The sequence below is a fragment of the Amblyomma maculatum genome, chromosome 1, assembly GCF_055883805.1.
Source record: "Amblyomma maculatum isolate TAMU_Amacu chromosome 1, ASM5588380v1, whole genome shotgun sequence".
NCBI classification, from domain to species: Eukaryota; Metazoa; Arthropoda; class Arachnida; order Ixodida; family Ixodidae; genus Amblyomma; species Amblyomma maculatum.
Genome location: NC_139344.1, coordinates 84,305,128 through 84,324,464, shown reverse-complemented (window position 1 = coordinate 84,324,464; position 19,337 = coordinate 84,305,128). Strand labels below are relative to the sequence as shown.

At 44.5% G+C, this 19,337-nt stretch overlaps 1 protein-coding gene across 1 annotated transcript in view; it reads left to right on the top strand.

Annotated features, from left to right (window-relative positions):
- Wdfy2 (WD repeat and FYVE domain containing 2) overlaps positions 1-15,754 on the top strand; it is a 51,636-nt gene extending 35,882 nt beyond the window's left edge. The window contains exons 11-13 of the mRNA XM_084588484.1: positions 5,456-5,586; positions 7,181-7,289; positions 14,090-15,754. Of these exons, the coding sequence (XP_084444610.1) occupies positions 5,456-5,586; positions 7,181-7,289; positions 14,090-14,116 (267 nt within the window). The 3' untranslated portion in view covers positions 14,117-15,754. The remainder of the gene's footprint in view (positions 1-5,455; positions 5,587-7,180; positions 7,290-14,089) is intronic.
- Positions 15,755-19,337: the final 3,583 nt, after the last annotated feature.

Here is a 19,337-nt window from a genome sequence, read left to right as displayed (position 1 = left end):
GCCGGTGTTGTCATCGGGGGCGAGTGCGGTGATACCAGCGCACAACAGAGAAGCAAAAAAAATGAGCCGCACTAAAGCGAGCAGTCTTCAATACAACAGCGTAGCGCACCGACAGCAGCAAAACGACAAAATGGCACCGCCAGTAACGTCGACTCGTGAAAAAACAAGAAAAAGCGCCCATCCGGCCACAAGTTGAGCAAAGTTGATTGATGTCCATGGCGATGCTGCTTTTGGGTATCGCTATTGCGCCGCGTTCGTCTTATTTTCGTTTTCGAGCCTCGGTAGCTGCCCGAAGTTGTCCGAATTATCCGTTGTGCGGTCAAATCCGTCCAAATTAACGAGAGTTTCGTCCCATAGACTCCTATACATAATTTTGGGGACCAGGCATGAAGGTCGAATTATCCGATTTTCCGAAGTAACGGGAGTCGAATTAACGAGCTTTTACTGTAATGACAAAAAAAATAAATCGCTGCTGCTGACGGTGGTGCAACCTGCCCAACGCCCTCTGCCTGATGCAGTGCACGGGCCGCTAGATGTTCCAAGCTAAGCCAAATCAAGCTGCCTTAAAAGCAAGCATGGCCATCGTCACTTGTCACCTAGGCCCGCTTGGGGAGCCAGTTCATGACGTAATATGTGGGAACATGCCCAAAGTTATGACGTAACAGCAAGGTTTCTGTTGCATGGAACCTTATGGAAGTCATGCCGGGACTCGACCACAAGAAAGTAGCAGCCAGGAAAACGCAGCACCTGGGAATGCAACAGCAGGGTTCTACTGTAAGGGGAGACAACTTGGGCCAGGAGGCGCAGCGCCACTCTGTGCGCTAGGGAGCCTTCATGTTGCACCGCGGCACCCGGCTCAGGGCGGTGCCAGCCTTTGAAGGGGCACTTCCCACCGCCCGCTAAAGACCAGTGTTGCCAGTTGAGCTAGTGGCGCCATTTTGATCCCCAACTGAACTGACGCGGCTGGGCTAGCCAGGCACTCTTCATGCAGGAGAGAGTTGGCGCGTTGGTGCTCGTATATTGCGGCGGCCCGACCTTTTCTTCATTGCTCATAGCGTGAAATTTTAGTTGCGCACTGCAGTGAATATTAAGTGATAGCTTATACAGCTCGTTCAGACGAAAAGTCGTTGGCGCAATAGTAGCTGCAGTAGGTAGTAGTAGTCTGCAGCAAGTGTCAGAAATAATTGGGGGCTGCATAAAAATCGTATATGGTAATTTGTTGTTCTAGGATTGATGATTTAAGGAAATAAAACAGGACAAAACTGAAAAAGGGGGATTTAAAGGTGTTAAAATGCTCACAATATAAAGCCAATGCTTGATGATGCTAATTTAGAAAATTTTGAGTGTAATTAAAAAAAATGAAAAGGAGAAAAAAGGGAGTTCAAGGGTATCAAAATGCTTAGAATGTAAAGCCAATTCTTGATGATGCTAATTAAAAAACTTGGAGCATATAATTGGTCAATCGATTGAGAGAAATAACTAAAAATGAAAAATTACAAAACAGTGAGGTTAAAAGGTGTGAAAAGCCAAGCAAAGTCTAATTAAGTATATAATTGATCAATTAAGGAATAGAAATAATTGAAAAGTGAAAATTAGTAATGTGGTTTCATAGGTGTCAGAATGCTCAGGGTGAAAAGCGGATGCTTGATGATGCTCATTAAAATTTAGTGTAATTGACCAATTAATTTAAATAACTGGAAAAATGAGAACTTGGACAAAGGGGGAATTCAGTCATAATAATTTGTGACTCACAGTCATAATGCAAGGTAGCATGACTCAGCACTTAACAGAGTAGCATACTGTAACGAGTGGTCTAAATAAAACATTGTGTATTCATGACTCTGTCATAATTGTGTATCATGACTCATATTTTCGTTAATCAGAATTAGCTGATTGAGGTTATAGACAAAGGCCGGCAGAGAATGCTGCAGTCACACTTATATAAGCTATCCCGTGATATGACTTAATGAAGCCTAAAGTTAAAATGTTATTCACAATTAACGGCTATTAACTAAGACCTGCAATTAGTGTACTGGAGTTGTACATGCCGTGATATATGACTTGACAGTGTAGACCAAAGTTGAAGTGTTCGTCACAAAATAACTAATTATCAGCTATTAGCAGAGACTGGTGACTATTGCATTGCATTGTACTAGATATAAGTTATCCTGTGATATATGACGACCTTGTAACCTTTTCAAAACCTCCGGGCAGCGCCGCCACTTCATCTGCTCCGCGCTGCATTTGAGCTTTTGTTTACGTGCGCGCACGCGGTTGTTGGTCTCCTCCTTCTGCTGCGTTCCAGCCGCCGGCGCGTTCAAAGAAAGGGGGCAAGAAAGAAACAATTAAAGTACAGAGTGCTTTCTCGTACGATTTGTATGGTAAACAAAAGTGGTTGTCGGCCCTTCTTGTTAAAGTATCTCGTACCACTTATATCTTGCACTGCTTTCTGTCCCTGGCGGTGCCAAAGCACCCGTCGTGGAACTGAGTCGGCCTCAAACAACAGATATGTGAATTGTTCTATCCTCATGTGCGATCCTGCTTCGGGAGCTCAAAACTGCGCACTCGCTCGAGGAGATTACTGAACTAGGGATTGCACAGAGTAGCTTTAGACCAAAGAAGGTAAAGGTTTCCCTGGAGAGATGTTTCCGTCTGCATGGAAAGTCGTCGGGCATTTCCTCGCTGTTCGTCTCGTGGAGAGAGTGAAAACTGCCGCAGGAATGGCATGCCTTAGCTTCCGGTGAATGACCCAGGTTGTTAGGAACCAGTGATCGTTAACGGTAGATAGGTCATTGATTTCGAACAGCAGCACCGCAGCAGCGAATTTTCTCTGGCCACTGTCGGCAGAAACCAATGGGTAAGGTGATGTTTTGTGCCATTGTAAGGAACATGTCAAAAATGAGCCGAAGACAAGCACTGTGGCGCCTGTGTAATCGTTACCCTGCTGAAGTAAATAGGCCATCATAGATGGCAACGTTTTGTTTCGTTGACCTTGTTGGGGATTGCCTAAAACGTCTGTCCCCAAAGAGTTGAATGGCTCCTTTCAAGTGAGCAGTCGCAAAGGGAAGGGAAACTCCCCAACCGGCGCCTGGAGCACTCGTTGCTTAGTACACAAGTATCAATGATTCTCCGCGAGAAGGCTGGACCCTTCATTCTTTGAGCAGCATGGACAGGGACATTGGGCCTTCCGCATTATTCTTTGCTCTCCCATGCCTTAACAACACAGGAGGTGCCGCCTCGGGTCGCCCAAAATAGCTGTCGCTTGCATCTTGCCTTCGTGTAGTAGGTCTGCGTTCATATATACAGTGAAACTTCATTATAATGAACAGTTAAAAAAATCGGAAAACAGTTCGCTTTATCCATAATTCGTAATATAAAATTTCGTAGCAAATACATGCAAGAGCAGCAAAATTCAATCTGAGAAGGCACAGCAATTCGGAGGGTGCCTACTTGGGTCACGTCCATTTATTTACGTGCAAAGAACTGTGTTATCGCGGCCTTCTTTTTGTGTTGATCGCGTTCCGTATCACGGCCTGTTCCACAGTTTGCAAACACTCAACAAGGGCGAACCCACTGCTCAATAGCACTGCAGTGGCAGCGCAGTAAATCCAATGCAGCAAGCGCTTCTTCTGAAGTCGGAATGTTCTCATTGTCTGCCGGGTGAGCCTGAGCTACGTCTGCGGGATGGTCAGAAACTTCCACAGTGATTTCGGCGTCCGTCAGTACAGCCGTGGTCGCCGCGATGTCATCGTAGCCTACAAAGTCCTTATTGTTGCGGTCATGTCACCAAAATAACGCGAAAAATCGTTCCAGGCCTCATCGAGCTTGCGGAGCTCTGCTTCTGCTTCGTCGGGATCGTCCCCATCGTCACTTGATGCTGGAACAAAACCTGCGTGCAGAAAGCAGTTGGCAATCATTTCGCCTTTCACGCTGTCCCATGCCGCTTTAATGCTCCCAGCAAGGCTTCACGAGAAGAGTGTCAATCAGTCTCCTCCCGTAAACTGCCTTGAAGGCCCTGATTTATCTCGAGCTTGGTCTTTAACGTCAGTGCTGCTCTTTTTTCACATTCACCGCCATCACAGCACTACGCACACCCGCGCACCACACTCGACCGAACGACCGATACAGAGTCTGCCACGCCGCGACGCCGCTGCTAACACTAAAACCAAAAAACGCGAAAGATGCAAAAACCAAAAAGGCAAAAGCAACATTCGATCGCGCCGCTGCTGAAGCGGCGCTGTCAGCGATTGTGAGATGCAAACGATTTCTCATGGCCTCCGAGATCACCTGTGCGTGGAGGTGATCTCGGGGGCCATGGATTTCTTTAGCTGTCAACTCTCAATGCCGTCGTGGCATCTGTGGCACTGTCAGCGCCTGCGAGGTAGTCCTGAACGTTTGCTGCGCCGCACAACACGCTTGTAGTGCAACGAAGCCTGCCTCCTGCTATTAAAGTGAGGTTGTGCTTGGCGTCGCGAAGTTCGTAATATCCGTTTTATGCCGAACCGTGTTTGCTATGGGAAGTTAAAAATACATGTGTTTGACAAAAATATTTCGGAAGAGTTAGATATATTCAATAATTCGTTATATGAGTGCCCGTTATATCGAGGTTTGAGTGTATATATATTTTTTTTTGTCTCTGAGCCTGCTAAAAAGCGCCCTTTGAAAACAACGTTCGCGGCGATTGATTTTCAGGACCTGAAGCAGCGTGCAGTGATGACAGTCTGTCAGTTAATCATAATTGCTCGCTTTCGAAGGCACCGATAAAAAAAAAATGTTTCTAGCCAGCCTCTCTGCCAGCCAGGGAACCGAAAAAAGCGAAAATGAGAAACCCCACTGGCGAAGAGCGCCGGCTTTGCACGCGTCTGTACGTGACTGTTCTTCCTACTCCTCATTCTCCTTGTCATGCTCCGCGTGCATGCACTGCTGCGCCTGACACGTGCTCCCATGTGGGCAGGCTGCACAGACTCTACAGACGGTTCTCTGCTTGGGTTCCCTATTGATGTTCCTGTCACAGGTCACTTTCAAGTTCCCTCCTTTCGTCGATCGCTGCTGGAACTTTTTTTTGTGTGCTGCTAGCTATTACAATGCACCATTGCCTGTGTCCAGTAGCGTTGCTTGCAAGCACAGTGTTCACATTCACTGCCTTGTGCCCCTCTTATGGTTCAGTAATAAATTAGCCACACATTCTCTTTTGAACCAGAAATTCCTGCTGCAGCAGTTACTTATCACTGTCTTGTATACAACACAAAGGAAGGTTGTTGACATGCTTTATCGGCACTGCGTCAAGTTACTTATGCTGAAGGGGGCTCTGCCATTTGTGCTTGATGTAGAAGTAGACGCGTCCAGGTGACAGTGAGTGGAGAAAGTATGTGCTCTCTCTTGTGTTGGTGTGACAGAGTCGTGTTTGACACACCACCACTCACAAGATGTGCCTGTGTTTCTTCTCTCCCGCTAGCACCACTGTCGCAAGTGTGGAAAGGCAGTCTGTGACAAGTGCAGCTCCAACCGGAGCTGTATACCCATAATGGGCTACGAGTTTGACGTCCGTGTCTGTGACGAGTGCCATGTGGTAATCACAGATGACGAGTGAGTTTCCTTGGCCTCCTGTTATCACATAACTATTTTGGAATCTACGCAGTAGTGCATGCAACTAACACTGCACAGGGTTTCCTGTCCCAAAGCACTTCCTTGGGCTGTGACGGACACTGCAAAGGCAAATTTTTAGCGAGCTCTCCGCTCCTGCCACAGTGGTTTCAGATTGATTTTTCTCTAAGATCTCTGTTGAAAATGTTGCCAACTTAGTACACACATGCACCTAGGAAAAGGTTTTCTCCTGGCTTAGTATGAACATAGGTTGCATTGATTTGAGATCAGTTTGAGATCAATTTGAATGCTTACTTGGCTGGATCATGGATCTGCTGGAACAAACAGAGCAGTGTTGTTGCACAGATGGCAGAATACTGGTACAAAAAGGTACTTTGTGGGACAGCATGCAGGCAGTAAAGTAAGCCTACAAGTGGCAGTAGTGAATCAATGCCTAAGCATCTGCAGAGTACTGACAGCAAAAGTGACAGCAAAAGTCTGAGAATAACTCGTTAAAGGCATTATGTGGCTAAGTGGGCCAGGAGCTGGTTATGACAGCTAGTTTGATGTCTTCTGTTGATTCCACTGCCAACTTTCTGGTGCAGTGTTTAGGCCTTGATTGTGGTTCACCATCCATACCACTGATGTGCATGGATGATGTGATGTGCTGTCAGGTGCAAGCACTCGCGTTTGTATGGCGTGCTGCCCTCATGGCACCTTTTGTGTTTACACCAAGATGGAGTGCCGTGCATTTAAAATACATGCGAAATTTAGATGAAAATTTTTTATCTGTCTGGACAGTATGTGTTTGTGTTGTACATTATATATTACTTTTGCTTACAGAAAAAAAAACTGATTGTGACCTTCGTTGCTATGCATGGTTTGCGGTAAATCTCCCTCGTGATTTCATTCCTCCGTGCGATTGCAACGGAAACTCAAAAGTTGATATCTTTGTTTTTGTTTGGACGATAGCGGAGGCTCATGAACGTTGATTTTGATCTTTATTGATGCTCTATCAGCACTTGCTCAGTTATTTTATTTCTGACTGCTGTCACTTTTGTGTTCAGTGTGCATTTTTTTTGTTTTGTTACAATATTACTATTGTTGCCCCTCCTGCTAGGGCCCATCAAAAGGCCTGCAGTACATTGTAAATCAAAAATAAGTATGTAAAGAAAAAATTGCGCGCATTTATTAAGAGTACTTAAAAAGAGTTCGATATTGCCAATATCTCATAATATCCATGTTCATTATATCGAGGCTTGACTGCATCATATTTTCGTAGTATGCCAATGAAGCTTGGCTTCATTGGTTGCTCTTTTTACCTCTGCATGCAAATGTTCTTGTGTGGTTATTTTAACTGGTTTAAAGTATCTTAGCAATGGGATTAATTCATTTGGCATCATGGGCTTGGAATTTACCACAAGTTTATGCCTTTTTTTTTTTTTCAAATAGAAGCACAAGTGTGCAGCAGTCATTTTTGGGCACCACCCATGGTGGTGTACAGTGTGTACAGATAAGCATTTTTGGTTTGTACTGTTTACGTACTGGCACAGCACTATGTGCAGATTGTGAAGTGTGGCTCCACTTTCAATTTCAGTCGCACCTCAATGGCCACATTCCATGATGCGAAGCACGCGATTGTGCACATGCACTTGGACCTGACGCGTGGCCATCTCTTAACGACAGGCACAGATAGGATCATAAAGGTGAGGCTGGCGTCTCTCATTTCAGTGAGTCGATTTCCAATTTGGTTATTTCGTGCACCACACAAGCGTTGTTAGGACACCCGCGTGCAACGATTGCTACATTGAATTCTTGAGGACAGAATGATGGAAGTAGAATGCACGTTTCATCCATGTTTCACACGGGGTGCGGATTATGTCTGCACTATAGTGAAATTTGCAAATGCTCAAGCAGATGTTTGTAGACAACCAACGCCACAAACATGGGGGGTGACCATGGACGCCGGGAGTATTGGTGGCACTGTTGTGTGCTATGGTGTACGGTTTACTCATCACGCCATTCGAGAACTGCCTCCCATGTAGAGCTGTATAGTATGTCTACCTTGAACTAGTGCATGTTTACAAGCAACCGTACACCATAGCACACAGCAGTGCCACCAATACTCCCGGCGTCCATGGTCACCCCCCATGTTTGTGGCGTTGGTTGTCTACAGACATCTGCTTGAGCATTTGCAAATTTCACTATAGTGCAGACATAATCCGCACCCCGTGTGAAACATGGATGAAACTAGCTTCATGAAAAGCTTGTCCAATTTGGAGAAATATCTAGCTGATAAGTGCCTGTGTGAGGTTGTGGGAAGTATGTCCGGCACCACAGCACACATTTATTGAGAAGTTTTATGACGATATCGGCTTCGAGATGATGCTACATACTTTTGCAAACTCTTCTGAAAAGTATTTGCTAGTTAAGTTTTATGACGTATCAGCTTCGAGGTGATCCCCGCAGGGGGCACCTGTTAAAGCAGGTGTTTGTGTGTTTTGTGCGACACCACGGACCCCGAGCACCCACGCTTAGCCGTGCGTGGCATCGTCGTGTCTGGGGAAAAGGGGATCCTGGTGGTTGAGCCGATGCCGAGTGTTTGGACCTTTAAGGCCCCTCGGCGGAGGCAACACACCACTTTGGCCCACGCTTCCCATAGACGACACCTCCGGGCTGACCCACCCGGGGGAAATCGGCAGTCGCCTTTTCCTGTTCTCCCCTCCATCTTTCACTTTCCTATTTTCTTTCTTAGAACTGTCCTGTCCTCTCTTACCTTCTTCATTTCTTCCTACTTCCAGGCGGCGAGGGTTAACCTTGTGTGGCTAGCTACCCTGAGTTACGCCATATTGGGTTATAGTTGCGGTGTACAGCTGGCGTGGGCAGGAATAGACAATTTCTGTCCCGTCCCCTCGTTGGGCTCCATGGTGGGTGGCTGGCACTGCAGCTGAAAAATACACTTTTTATGGCATCTAAACACCTTAACCCCGATCGTCCTCCTTCTAAAAGGGGGCGCACCGAGACCACCATGTTCTTCTCAAAGAACATAAACAACTTTCCTCGTTTCCACGTGGTCCACAGTGACCACGAGGAAATCACTGCACGACTTGTGTCCCCATTTGTTGTTTCTCGAACGTTGACTGAGGCCATTGGCCAGGGCTATAAGATAAAGAAACTTGGAAACGGTGACCTGCTACTAGAATTAATATACAACCATCAGTATCAGAAGCTAAGTGCAGTCGAATCATTTGGAGAAATACCGGTACAGATTAGCCCGCACCGATCACTAAACACTGCCCGAGGAGTCATCTCTGATGATGACCTTAGGTACGTCAGTGAACAAGAACTTCTTGAAGGCCTGAAGGAACAAAATGTCACAGATGTTTACCGGATAAAGATCAGACGAGATAACAAAGAGATAGAAACAAAGCACATTGTACTCACCTTTGCTGCAAGCACTCTCCCAGAATCAGTCGAAGTAGGCTACACAAAGATAAAACTGAGGCCCTACATCCCTAACCCACGCCGCTGCTTCAAATGTCAGAAATATGGCCATGGCTCTCAGAGTTGCCGTGGCCAACTCACATGTGCAAAGTGTGCCTCGCACGAACACCCTACAGACAACTGCGAAGAACAGCTGCTTCTCTGCTCAAACTGTGAAGGTAACCACCCAGCTTATTCACGCTCATGCCCATACTGGAAAAAAGAAAAAGAAATAATTACACTGAAAGTCACCGAAAACATATCTTACGGAGAGGCACGAAAGCGGCTTTCTCTCCCTCAAAAGCCACACTACTCCGTTGTGACGCAGCAGGGCGCGGCATCACAGCGGTCGTTGGCACCTGCCCAGGAAGCACACAGTTCTTCCAGGGCAGCGCCACCTGCGCCCTCGGTGGAGTCAGCTAGCGCTACTCCACCACCACCCGCAAAGCTGGCTGCGCGGACCCCCAGGTCAGCCGGCCCAAAGGCCTCGACCCATGAGTCGAGGCCTAAAACTGACAATCCTGTGCTTTCTGCACAGTCGTCCACCGCATCTGAAGATGCGATGGACACAACTTCTTCACCCCAGCTGCCTAGGCGGCAAAGCTCACTGGAGCGAAAAAGAAAGGGAAAAGTCCCAATAACAGGTCCCAAGGACCTACAAACCTAAATTTAAACTTGTCCCTTAAATAACTTTTAATTATGGCGCTCCTCATTTATTGGAACTGCCGAGGACTCTTTAAAAATTTAGATGATATATATGAAATTCTTGCGGACTATCAGCCAAACATACTTTGTCTGCAAGAAACCCATTTAAAACCAGCAGACTCAAATTTCCTTAAGCAATATAATGTATTCAGGAACGACAGGCAAGGCAGCTCTCACTCCTCTGGTGGCGTTGCCATTGTAACACAAAAATCAATCCCCTCTCGAAACATCTCACTCAACACAGACTTAGAGGCAGTGGCAATCAGAAGCTTAGTTTATGGCAAAATAACAACCGTATGTTCCCTGTATATTGCTCCAACTTATAAGCTAAGTAGCGAAAGTTTTGAAAAATTGATTGATCAACTTCCGGAACCTTGGTTGCTGGTCGGAGACTTTAATGCTCACCACCCATTATGGGGATGTACAAGAACGGACTCCCGAGGTGTTCTAATCGAAAAATTCTTATTGTCCTCGGGATCATGCTTACTAAACACGAAACAGCCAACTTACTACAATATAGCTTATAACTCTTACACATCCATAGACCTAGCCATTGGCTCCTCGATGTTCCTGGCAGCTACAGAGTGGACTGTCATTAACAATCTATACGGAAATGACCATTTTCCGATCTTAATAAAATATACTGGGAACGGAAATGAAAATGTGTCGAATCCCAGAAAATTCAAAGAAAATGCAGCCAACTGGAAGATGTTCAGGGAACAGTCATCATTGGCCAGTTCATCAGTTACTGACTTAGGCGTTGATGAAACTCAACGCTTAATCACGCTGCACATCATAGAGGCAGCAGAAAAATACATTCCACAGACGTCAAGTAAGCCACGAAATAAACGAAGACCCTGGTGGAATGCAGAATGTAAGACTGCTCGTGAAACTCAAAACAGGGCATGGTCGAAACTACGCCGATACCCCACAGCCGAAAACCTAATAGCCTTTAAGCGTGCAAAGGCAAATGGCAGGCGTATTCGACGCATCTCCAAGCGAGAAAGCTGGTCATCATTCCTTTCTTCAGTGAACTCCTATTCTGACGCACACAAAGTTCACAACAGGATAAGAGCACTTAAAGGATATAGCACAGTCCCAACGCCCCTTGTCAGCACCAGTGGTGACTCTCTTGAACATCAAGCAGACACACTAGGGCAACACTTTGAATACATATTCAGCTCAGCACACTATACAGATTCCTTTTTGCAGCACAAGGCAAGAGAGGAGAGGAAGCACATACATGATAAAAGGCCATCCTCAGGAGGATACAATAGCCCATTCACCATGCAGGAGCTGAAGATTGCACTAGACACATGTGGTAACACAGCTCCAGGTCCTGACAGGATCACATATGGAATGCTCAGGCATCTGTATGTGAACACTGTTGAAACCCTACTCTACCTGTATAATAAAGTATGGGCCACAGGACGCTTTCCTAAAGCATGGAAGGAAGCGATCATCATCCCAATATTAAAACCCGGAAAAGAACCCACACTTGCTGCTAGTTATCGGCCTATCGCACTAACCAGCTGTCTATGCAAGCTTTTTGAGAAAATGGTAAATCGTCGCCTTCTCCATTTCCTTGAATACAATGGTCTTCTTTATCAAAACCAAGCTGGTTTTAGAGCTGGGCGATCAACAGCTGATCAGCTCATTGCCTTTGAGTCTTATGCAAGGGATGCTTTTGCACATAAACAACATTGTTTATCTGTCTTTTTCGATCTTGAAAAAGCATATGATACCACTTGGCGCTATGGTATCATCCGCGACCTCTTCTCTCTTGGCATCACAGGAAACATGTTGAGCACAATTCGAAGTTACTTGTCTGAACGGACCTTCAAAGTTCGTGTTGGCAATGCATATTCAAAGCAGTACATTCAAGAAAATGGTGTCCCTCAAGGTGGTGTTCTCAGTTGCACACTTTTTGTAGTCAAAATGAACTCTTTAAAAAGCGTGCTGCCAAAAACTATTTCTTGTTCTGTATATGTTGATGACGTCCAGATAAGCTTCAAATCTTGCAACTTGGCCATCTGTGAACGACAAATTCAGCTAGGTGTAAACAAATTGTCCAGGTGGGCTGATGACAATGGGTTTAAATTTAACTCTGGAAAGAGTGTTTGTGTACTTTTCTCTAAGCAGCGTGGCATCAGGCCTGACCCCAACATTACACTGAATGGCCAGAGCCTTGCCTTTAAAAAAGAACATAAATTTCTTGGCGTAGTTGTTGACGAAAAACTTTCCTTCATTCCCCACATAAAACAGTTGCGACTGAAGTGTCTCAAAGCGATGAATTTGCTAAAAATTCTCTCTCACCGGTCATGGGGCACAGACCGCGACTGCCTTCTGAACCTTCTGAATAGTGTAGTTCTATCACGCATTGACTATTGCTCGATGGTTTATGGGTCAGCATCATCCTCTGCGCTAAAATTGCTCGATCCCGTGCACCACCTCGGCCTTCGCCTCGCTACAGGCGCTTTCCGAACTAGCCCAATTGCTAGCCTCTATGTCGAGGCGAACCGATGGTCACTGCAACGAAGGAGACAATTTACTTCTCTAACTTATGCTATGAAGGTACTATGCCAACTGGACCATCCATGTCGTCGGCTCCTGCTTGACAAAACTGGCACAGCACTTTTCTCAAAAAAACCATCTCTAACACCACCATATCCAATCAGAGTTGCCACGCACATTGAATATCTGAATGTTTCGGTTACCAGTCTTCATACAACTTCCATAAAAGACCTAATTGCTCCTTGGGAAATGCACGGTGTTAATTGCGACCTGTCGTTTCTTGAAGTGGGCAAACATGCATCCCCTATTGCCATACAGCAGCATTTCATGTCACTTCAGGAGAAGTACACTTGTGATGAATATTACACTGATGCTTCGAAGTCTGCTCAAGTCTCCTGTGCAGCACATGGGCCACAGTTTTCACAGTCAAAAACCCTGAACAGAAATACTAGTATATTTACCGCTGAATGCAATGGTATCCTTTTAGCTGTGAGACACATTATAGAAAATAAAATACAGACGTCGATCATCTACACAGACTCCCTCAGTGTTTTAAAGTCCCTATCCTTTTGGAAATGGCAAAATAAGAACCCAGTACTGAACTCTCTTTATAACACCCTTATGTTTGCCCATGAACAAGAAATTAAAATTACACTGTGTTGGGTGCCAGGCCACCGCTGTATACCTGGTAATGAGGCAGCTGATAGGCTAGCTGCTTCAGCTGCCCTTCGAAATGACACAGACATTGATAAGATAACTTATCATGACCTCAAACCACACATAAAAAACATGATTCGACAACAATGGCAAGAGGAATGGGACGCAGCATCAGAAAATAAACTACACACAATAAAGGCAAAAATAGGCAGGTACACCACAGAAAAACAACACAGATTTAAAGAAGTAGCCCTGTGCAGGCTGAGAATTGGCCACACATACATAACCCATACATATCTTTTAACCAACTCTCCTGCACCACACTGCTCGAGATGTGGTGATCGACTCACTGTCATACATGTTTTAATCATATGTGCACAACTGGAACCAGAAAGAAGACGTCATTTTCCCTCCTTGTTCACTCATCAAATACCTGCACACCCATCCATTTTTATTGGCGACAACCCAATGTTTCCTTTAAAACAGGTGCTTAAATTTTTATCACAAGTAGGCTTTTTACATGAAATTTTTTATCGACGTGGGTCTCAGCCCGCTCCTCCTTGAGAGGACGGATGAGATATTTTAATACATCTACTTATACATTGTGAATCCATTATATATCACAAATGAATTTTAGGCCCTATACACCATTGTTTTTAGCGATATCACAGAGCGAATACATTTTTAGGCCCTATACACCAGTTTTTTATCCCTTCAAGAAAAATCACAACTATTCCATCATATAAACTTGAGTGCACCATTAACCTTGAGTTTGGCGCTCTTTGGCCTGAGTCGCCCTTGCGCCATTAAAATCCATCATCATCATCATCAGCTTCGAGGTGATGCTACATACTTTTGCAAGCTCTTATGAAAAGTATTTGCCAATTGTTAATGAACGGCTACCTTCCAGGTGTACAGTTTGGATGAGAAAAATTCTTTTAAAAATAATTTCTTTACAGGCATTTGTATGGGCTGTGCCCTCAGCTGTTATGCCCCCCTTCTCCCCCACCAAAAAAAAACATTAATGCGACTGCATCTTTCTTGCATCACTGATCTTTAATGGACTCTAATAGAGGTGAAAGTGCAGTAGTTTAAAAATGAATGAAATTCCAGGGTGTGAAAAAAGTGATGCACTTTTCTTTCACAGATCTGGGACATCAGCCACATGCTGTAGTCAACCAAGGTGTGCCATGGAGAAAGCAGGGGCTGGATGAGAAAAAAAAAAAAAAAAAAAAAGTTACCTTGCTGCTACACGTTTATTTGTTGGGACTGTGTTGCCATTCTTTGTGCTAGAAACAGCTGTTTTAGGGAGAGTACAGCCGGGAGAAAATGCCATCGGTAGTCTTCCACCGTATGTCCCTGGCCTCCTCCCACGGGTCAACTCTTCTTTGCAGTGATGGAAGGCAAAGTCACTTCGTAGCGCGATGCAAGTGGGGTTTGGCCTCTGACCCTGTCCTGCCCGTCGCGGTTTTGTTCTGTGTTGTTTCCATGCCTGACCTGTGCACAGTTGCAAAGTGCAAGGCAAAGATCGCCTTACCAGTGGTGCGATGGGTGGGTGCAATTTGCGTTAACCCTAGTGGCAATGCTAATCACGGCAAGAGACTACCCCCGCGCAGACACCGTATACATACTGCGTTTGTCAGCGGCCAGTGTACACAGCCTATGTGGGTGCTCTATGCAGGCATGTTTCTCCTGTGTGCTGTTGAGGGGCAGTTTGCAGATTTTGGGGAGGAGGGATGTATGTGCACATACTAGTGTGTTTGTACTACACCCGCGTGCAAGGACATAATTTTCAACCATTATCCAAACAAGCAAAACTGCCAATGGGAGCGACTGCTTTGTATAGAGAGTAGTCACAGCACCAAAGATGCCACGCTTGCTCTCTTTGCTTTTAGACTGCGCATAATACTGGCTGTGCAGGTGGGCAGTGCAGGTTTCTTGGCAGCTTGCACTGCCCCGGCTCGGTCTTGTGGAAACGAAGTCGACTTTGTGCACCTTGCTCTGTCGGTACTCGGGAGGTCCACAGCTGTCCTGGTGGAGCAACGCACAGTTTGTAGCAGGGCTCAGGGGGGGCACCTGCCCAACACTGCTGTGGTGTGAACTCGCGCAATGCAAGGTAGTTCTCGGCATTGGCATGATCCACCAGATGTGAAGCAACAATGCTCCGCATGCACGCATAGTCTGCAGCCATTGTTGTGGTGTACAGTGCTGAGCGATATATATATATATATATATATATATATATATAACCACAAGACTGCACTGGCAGTGTCATATCGTGTACCTGTAAATCTTTCAGCTTGATTTTGGTTACTATAACTTTATAATGGTAGTTTGTTGCATGGAAGCCTCATTTTGTCTCATGCGCTTGTGCCAGCTTTGCGTCGTACCTTTCGTGCAGATTGCAGATCGTTTTCTCTGGTACCCTGGGCCACTTTTGAAGATGTGATTTCTCCCTGAGAGGCATGGGCAGGGACAAAGCCATGGTTTTATGGTGCTTGGCTGCAAAGTCGCCCATTTCCTTTGCCTAGCACCTCACTTTTTTCTATGTTGCTAGAATGTCTTTGTTGTGTGTTGCCCGTTTTTCTAGTAACTTGTGTATACGTAAGCAGTCTTTTTGCCATGTCGTTGATGAATGTTGCATAAGGAGGTTTATAAACTAAACACTGTGGAACACTACTGTATTCCAGTGGCTAAAGTCTAGCACTTACGTGGTCTCGTGAAAGCTGTTATATACATCTGTGATAATGAGCTCCTGCAAAGTAAGAAGTGGGTTAATGTCCTTGAATAAATGCCTGAAAAGGAATGAGTCAGTTTTTGTCATGGTGATGTTTATTGGTTTGCTGGTGGTTACGATGGGTTGCATGTGCTAACCAAATCGAATGCAGTCAGTAAGCCATATTTTGAGGACATGTTTCAAACAGAAGTGATATCTACTCTATAGTCCATGAGCTTTCATGCTATAGTTTATGCACACCTCTGAGCTGGCTTTTTGCAGGAAGCATCAAAAGGAGAAAGTGAGGTTCTCCAAATTCTTTTCAGGTAGTGCCCAGACACTACAGAAAACGGGAAATTCTCCTCTGCCACATTCTGAATGAGATTCACTACCTGTTGTCATAGCCAGCACAACTTGTTCATAATTATGGATTTTGTGGTGCAATGCATCACTTATTACTAAGTGTTGGACTTGTTGGTTTAAAAAGAAAAAAGTGCACCAATTAACGTTTTTGGCAATTTGTTTTTAACAAGGGATCTGTAAAATATTCAAAATTTCAGATGTGTCTTTGGATAGTTTGCCCAGGCATTGTGGTTTTACCACAGTCAAATTATCTATCTACGGCACAAACGCAATATCTGAGCAATATATCCAAAGCTGGAGCTTTGCATGTCAAGAAAACACTGAAAAGCATCCATTTCGCTTTTTCCAACACATTCACCATGTGGATCTAGAGGTCTGCATATAATCGAAGTTTTGAGCACAAATTGACATTTCGATGGATGTGAAACGAAGAGGCGTTCATGTGCTGTGCAATGTCAGCGCACCCTTCCCTTACGGCACGGTTCAGGTGTCCACAGAAACAAGTGCGACAGATCTGCACCTTTCCCTTCCTGTGAACCAGTTATTATTATTATTATAAATTGATTGTGGTTATTAGATTTGAAAAACTGACATTTGGAATTTCTCTAAAATGGTACCGAATGCACTGAAAATTTTCTAATCCATTGCACTACGTGCTTTACCGCAGCGATTTACCACGCTGTGTGGTGAAGCATCTTCAGATAGCAACGAGGCCGTTTTTTGAAGAGGGACTCAAAACAAAAAAAAAAATAGTGGAGCCCTTCCGGACAGTGTGCATAAAGTGAAGCACTTGATGAAACCGGACAAAAACATTTTCCGGTTTAATCACAAATGCAGATAATTGTACAGGTGTTCATCAGACAAAATTTGTGATGTAAATGGTTTTCAGCAGTTTGGGCCCATACGATAATTTGAGCCTTTGGTTAATTCATACATATTTTTCTGGTCCCTTCGAGGCCAAGTGAACAAGAATTCACTGTATTGGGGGGGGGAAGCTTCCTTGCAGAATTTTGCATGGTGCTCCTGAAGTGGGGCCCACTCAAGGTGTAACAGGCAAAGTGATCATTTGAAAATCCCGCTTGTTGGGCTAAATTGACCATTGCATAATCTGGGTACTTCTTATGGTCCCTTAAAGGAATGCAAAGAATGCCCCATGTCTTAATTGTAAAAGGACCACTTTCACACAAAATGGAGCTTTTATAAGCCAGAGTAGGACACAAAATACAGATGTCTCCACTGCCAGCAGATTTCGCAAGTGTGTGTGTTTAAGCAAGTCAAGAGTTTGAATTGACCAAGGAAACTATTCTTAAAACTAATCTAAGTGAGTGCATCTTTTGCTGCAAGATAATTTCAACATCACCAGGAACAGCCAGAGAATCATTTCTACTGTAAGCAATAATTGAGTAGAAGTTTGCTTTCAAGTCTGAATTGAAGTTTTACACTACCTATCATGTTATTTTTAGCTGGCAGTTGTCAGTATCTTCATTGTGTTGCTCATTTTAATGCAGTTTTTGTATGGTGCTAAGGCAGTCTAGCATTAATATCTGTTGCTGATACCATTCACTATATTGAAAAAAAAAAAAAAAGGCCAACAACACATGCCTGTCTTTCCACGAAATTTTTTCATGCTGATCAGGTGTTCACCGTTTCAAAGGTATTTTTTCTTCATATTTTCATTCAAATCGTGTAAAGAAATTCTAGTATATTTGCACTCCTAGTTTCAACTAAAAATGGTCATTACATTTAAAATGTGCACCACTGCTTGTTGGCTGGCAATGAGTAGGAGGTATACTCGAACCAAAGAGAAAAGGTATGGAAGCAAGGGAGAAGGTGTTGCCGTCAGAATAAAAACTGGAATTTCGTATTATCTGGCATTCTTCGGCCATCTTGCACGCACCTCTGAAGACTTGAGGGGGGGGGGGGGGGGGCGGGCTAGACTTCTTGGTCAATGTCATCTGCTAGCCTAATGCTGTTCACCACAACCAACCACTTGGGGCTTAAGTAGGTACTCTAATACACATGCGTATAAGTATGAATTTGTCAGAAAAATTGCTTTCTGCATACTGCAGTGGTTGAGTGGCATTTCCATCGCTGCAGTCTTAATGCAGAACATGGATGCCACACCCCCTCGCTCAACTAGGAGCAACAGCACAGAAATGGTGTGGCAGCTGTTTTTGAAATTTATTCCAATTTGAGTTTCTGTCCGACAATTGCATTATTAACATGACAGCATTAATGGTCTTGGAAAACCTAGTGTCGGCTAAAAAATCCTACTTTGCCAAAAGAGGGTTGAGCTCTAATCAAGTTGCACATGGTGGCGTTGCTTAAAAGAAAAATGTGTGGTTCACTTGCTGGAATTGAACCTCTGACCCTTGGCCCACGACCTGGGCACACCAACCCTTTGCCACTAACGGATGCTTGTTCAGCGAGAATAAACTGGGACCTAGTAAAAGCACTATGCCTCACATAGTATGCAGATTACAGTACAGCATTGTGTAGTTAATCACTAATTAGTGGCTCTAATTGTCACTGTCTAACAACACTTAACACTCTTCAGATGGACTTAAGTGTCCCCTTAAGTCATTTAACCTCTGTTAGTTTTCCAAATTCCAATAGTATTTCGATAAGCATATTTGCATGCAAGACTACTTTCAAACTGTTGTATCTAGGGCATGGATTTTTTGTTTTCACCAAATTTCGGCAGGCTTTTTTTTCAGGATGCAAGTACTGTATATTTTTTGCAAGTGGTATTATTTGATGGATGAATTACCACCTTCTCCAAATCATAAAATGTTTTAATCCTGTGTGGCCAAATGTCAGAGTATCTTGGTGTTTTTGTCAGCACGAAAAGGTTATTTGCTATTACCATGCAAGTGGTCGTATTTGGAGCTGTGCTTGTAGAAGGAATTGGTCTCGTCACTTGAGAAAAAATAACGCTGCGCAACTTAAATGAGGTGGCTGACCGAAAAAGGTGCAAATTAAAGCTTCCTTCTTTGGCAGCAACTAGGGTGGCTTCCATGCAAAACAGCTGTGCTGCGCAGAAAATGGTACATCTGAGCAAAAGCTATCATTTCAGTATATCTGTGACAGCCAACGTGAACGTGGTTCAGTTGCCACCACCAATCATAGCTAAAGGATTCTCCAAGTGGCTATTGACTGCACATGAATGCTGTATTATAATAAAAGAAGGCACTTCGTAAACAACGCCATTTACAAAAAAGGAAACAAAAGCTGACCTGAAATAGACACCCAAAAATGTCCACTGATATTCAAAAAGATGCAACTACTGATTGCATAACCTGCCTGTTTGACAAGA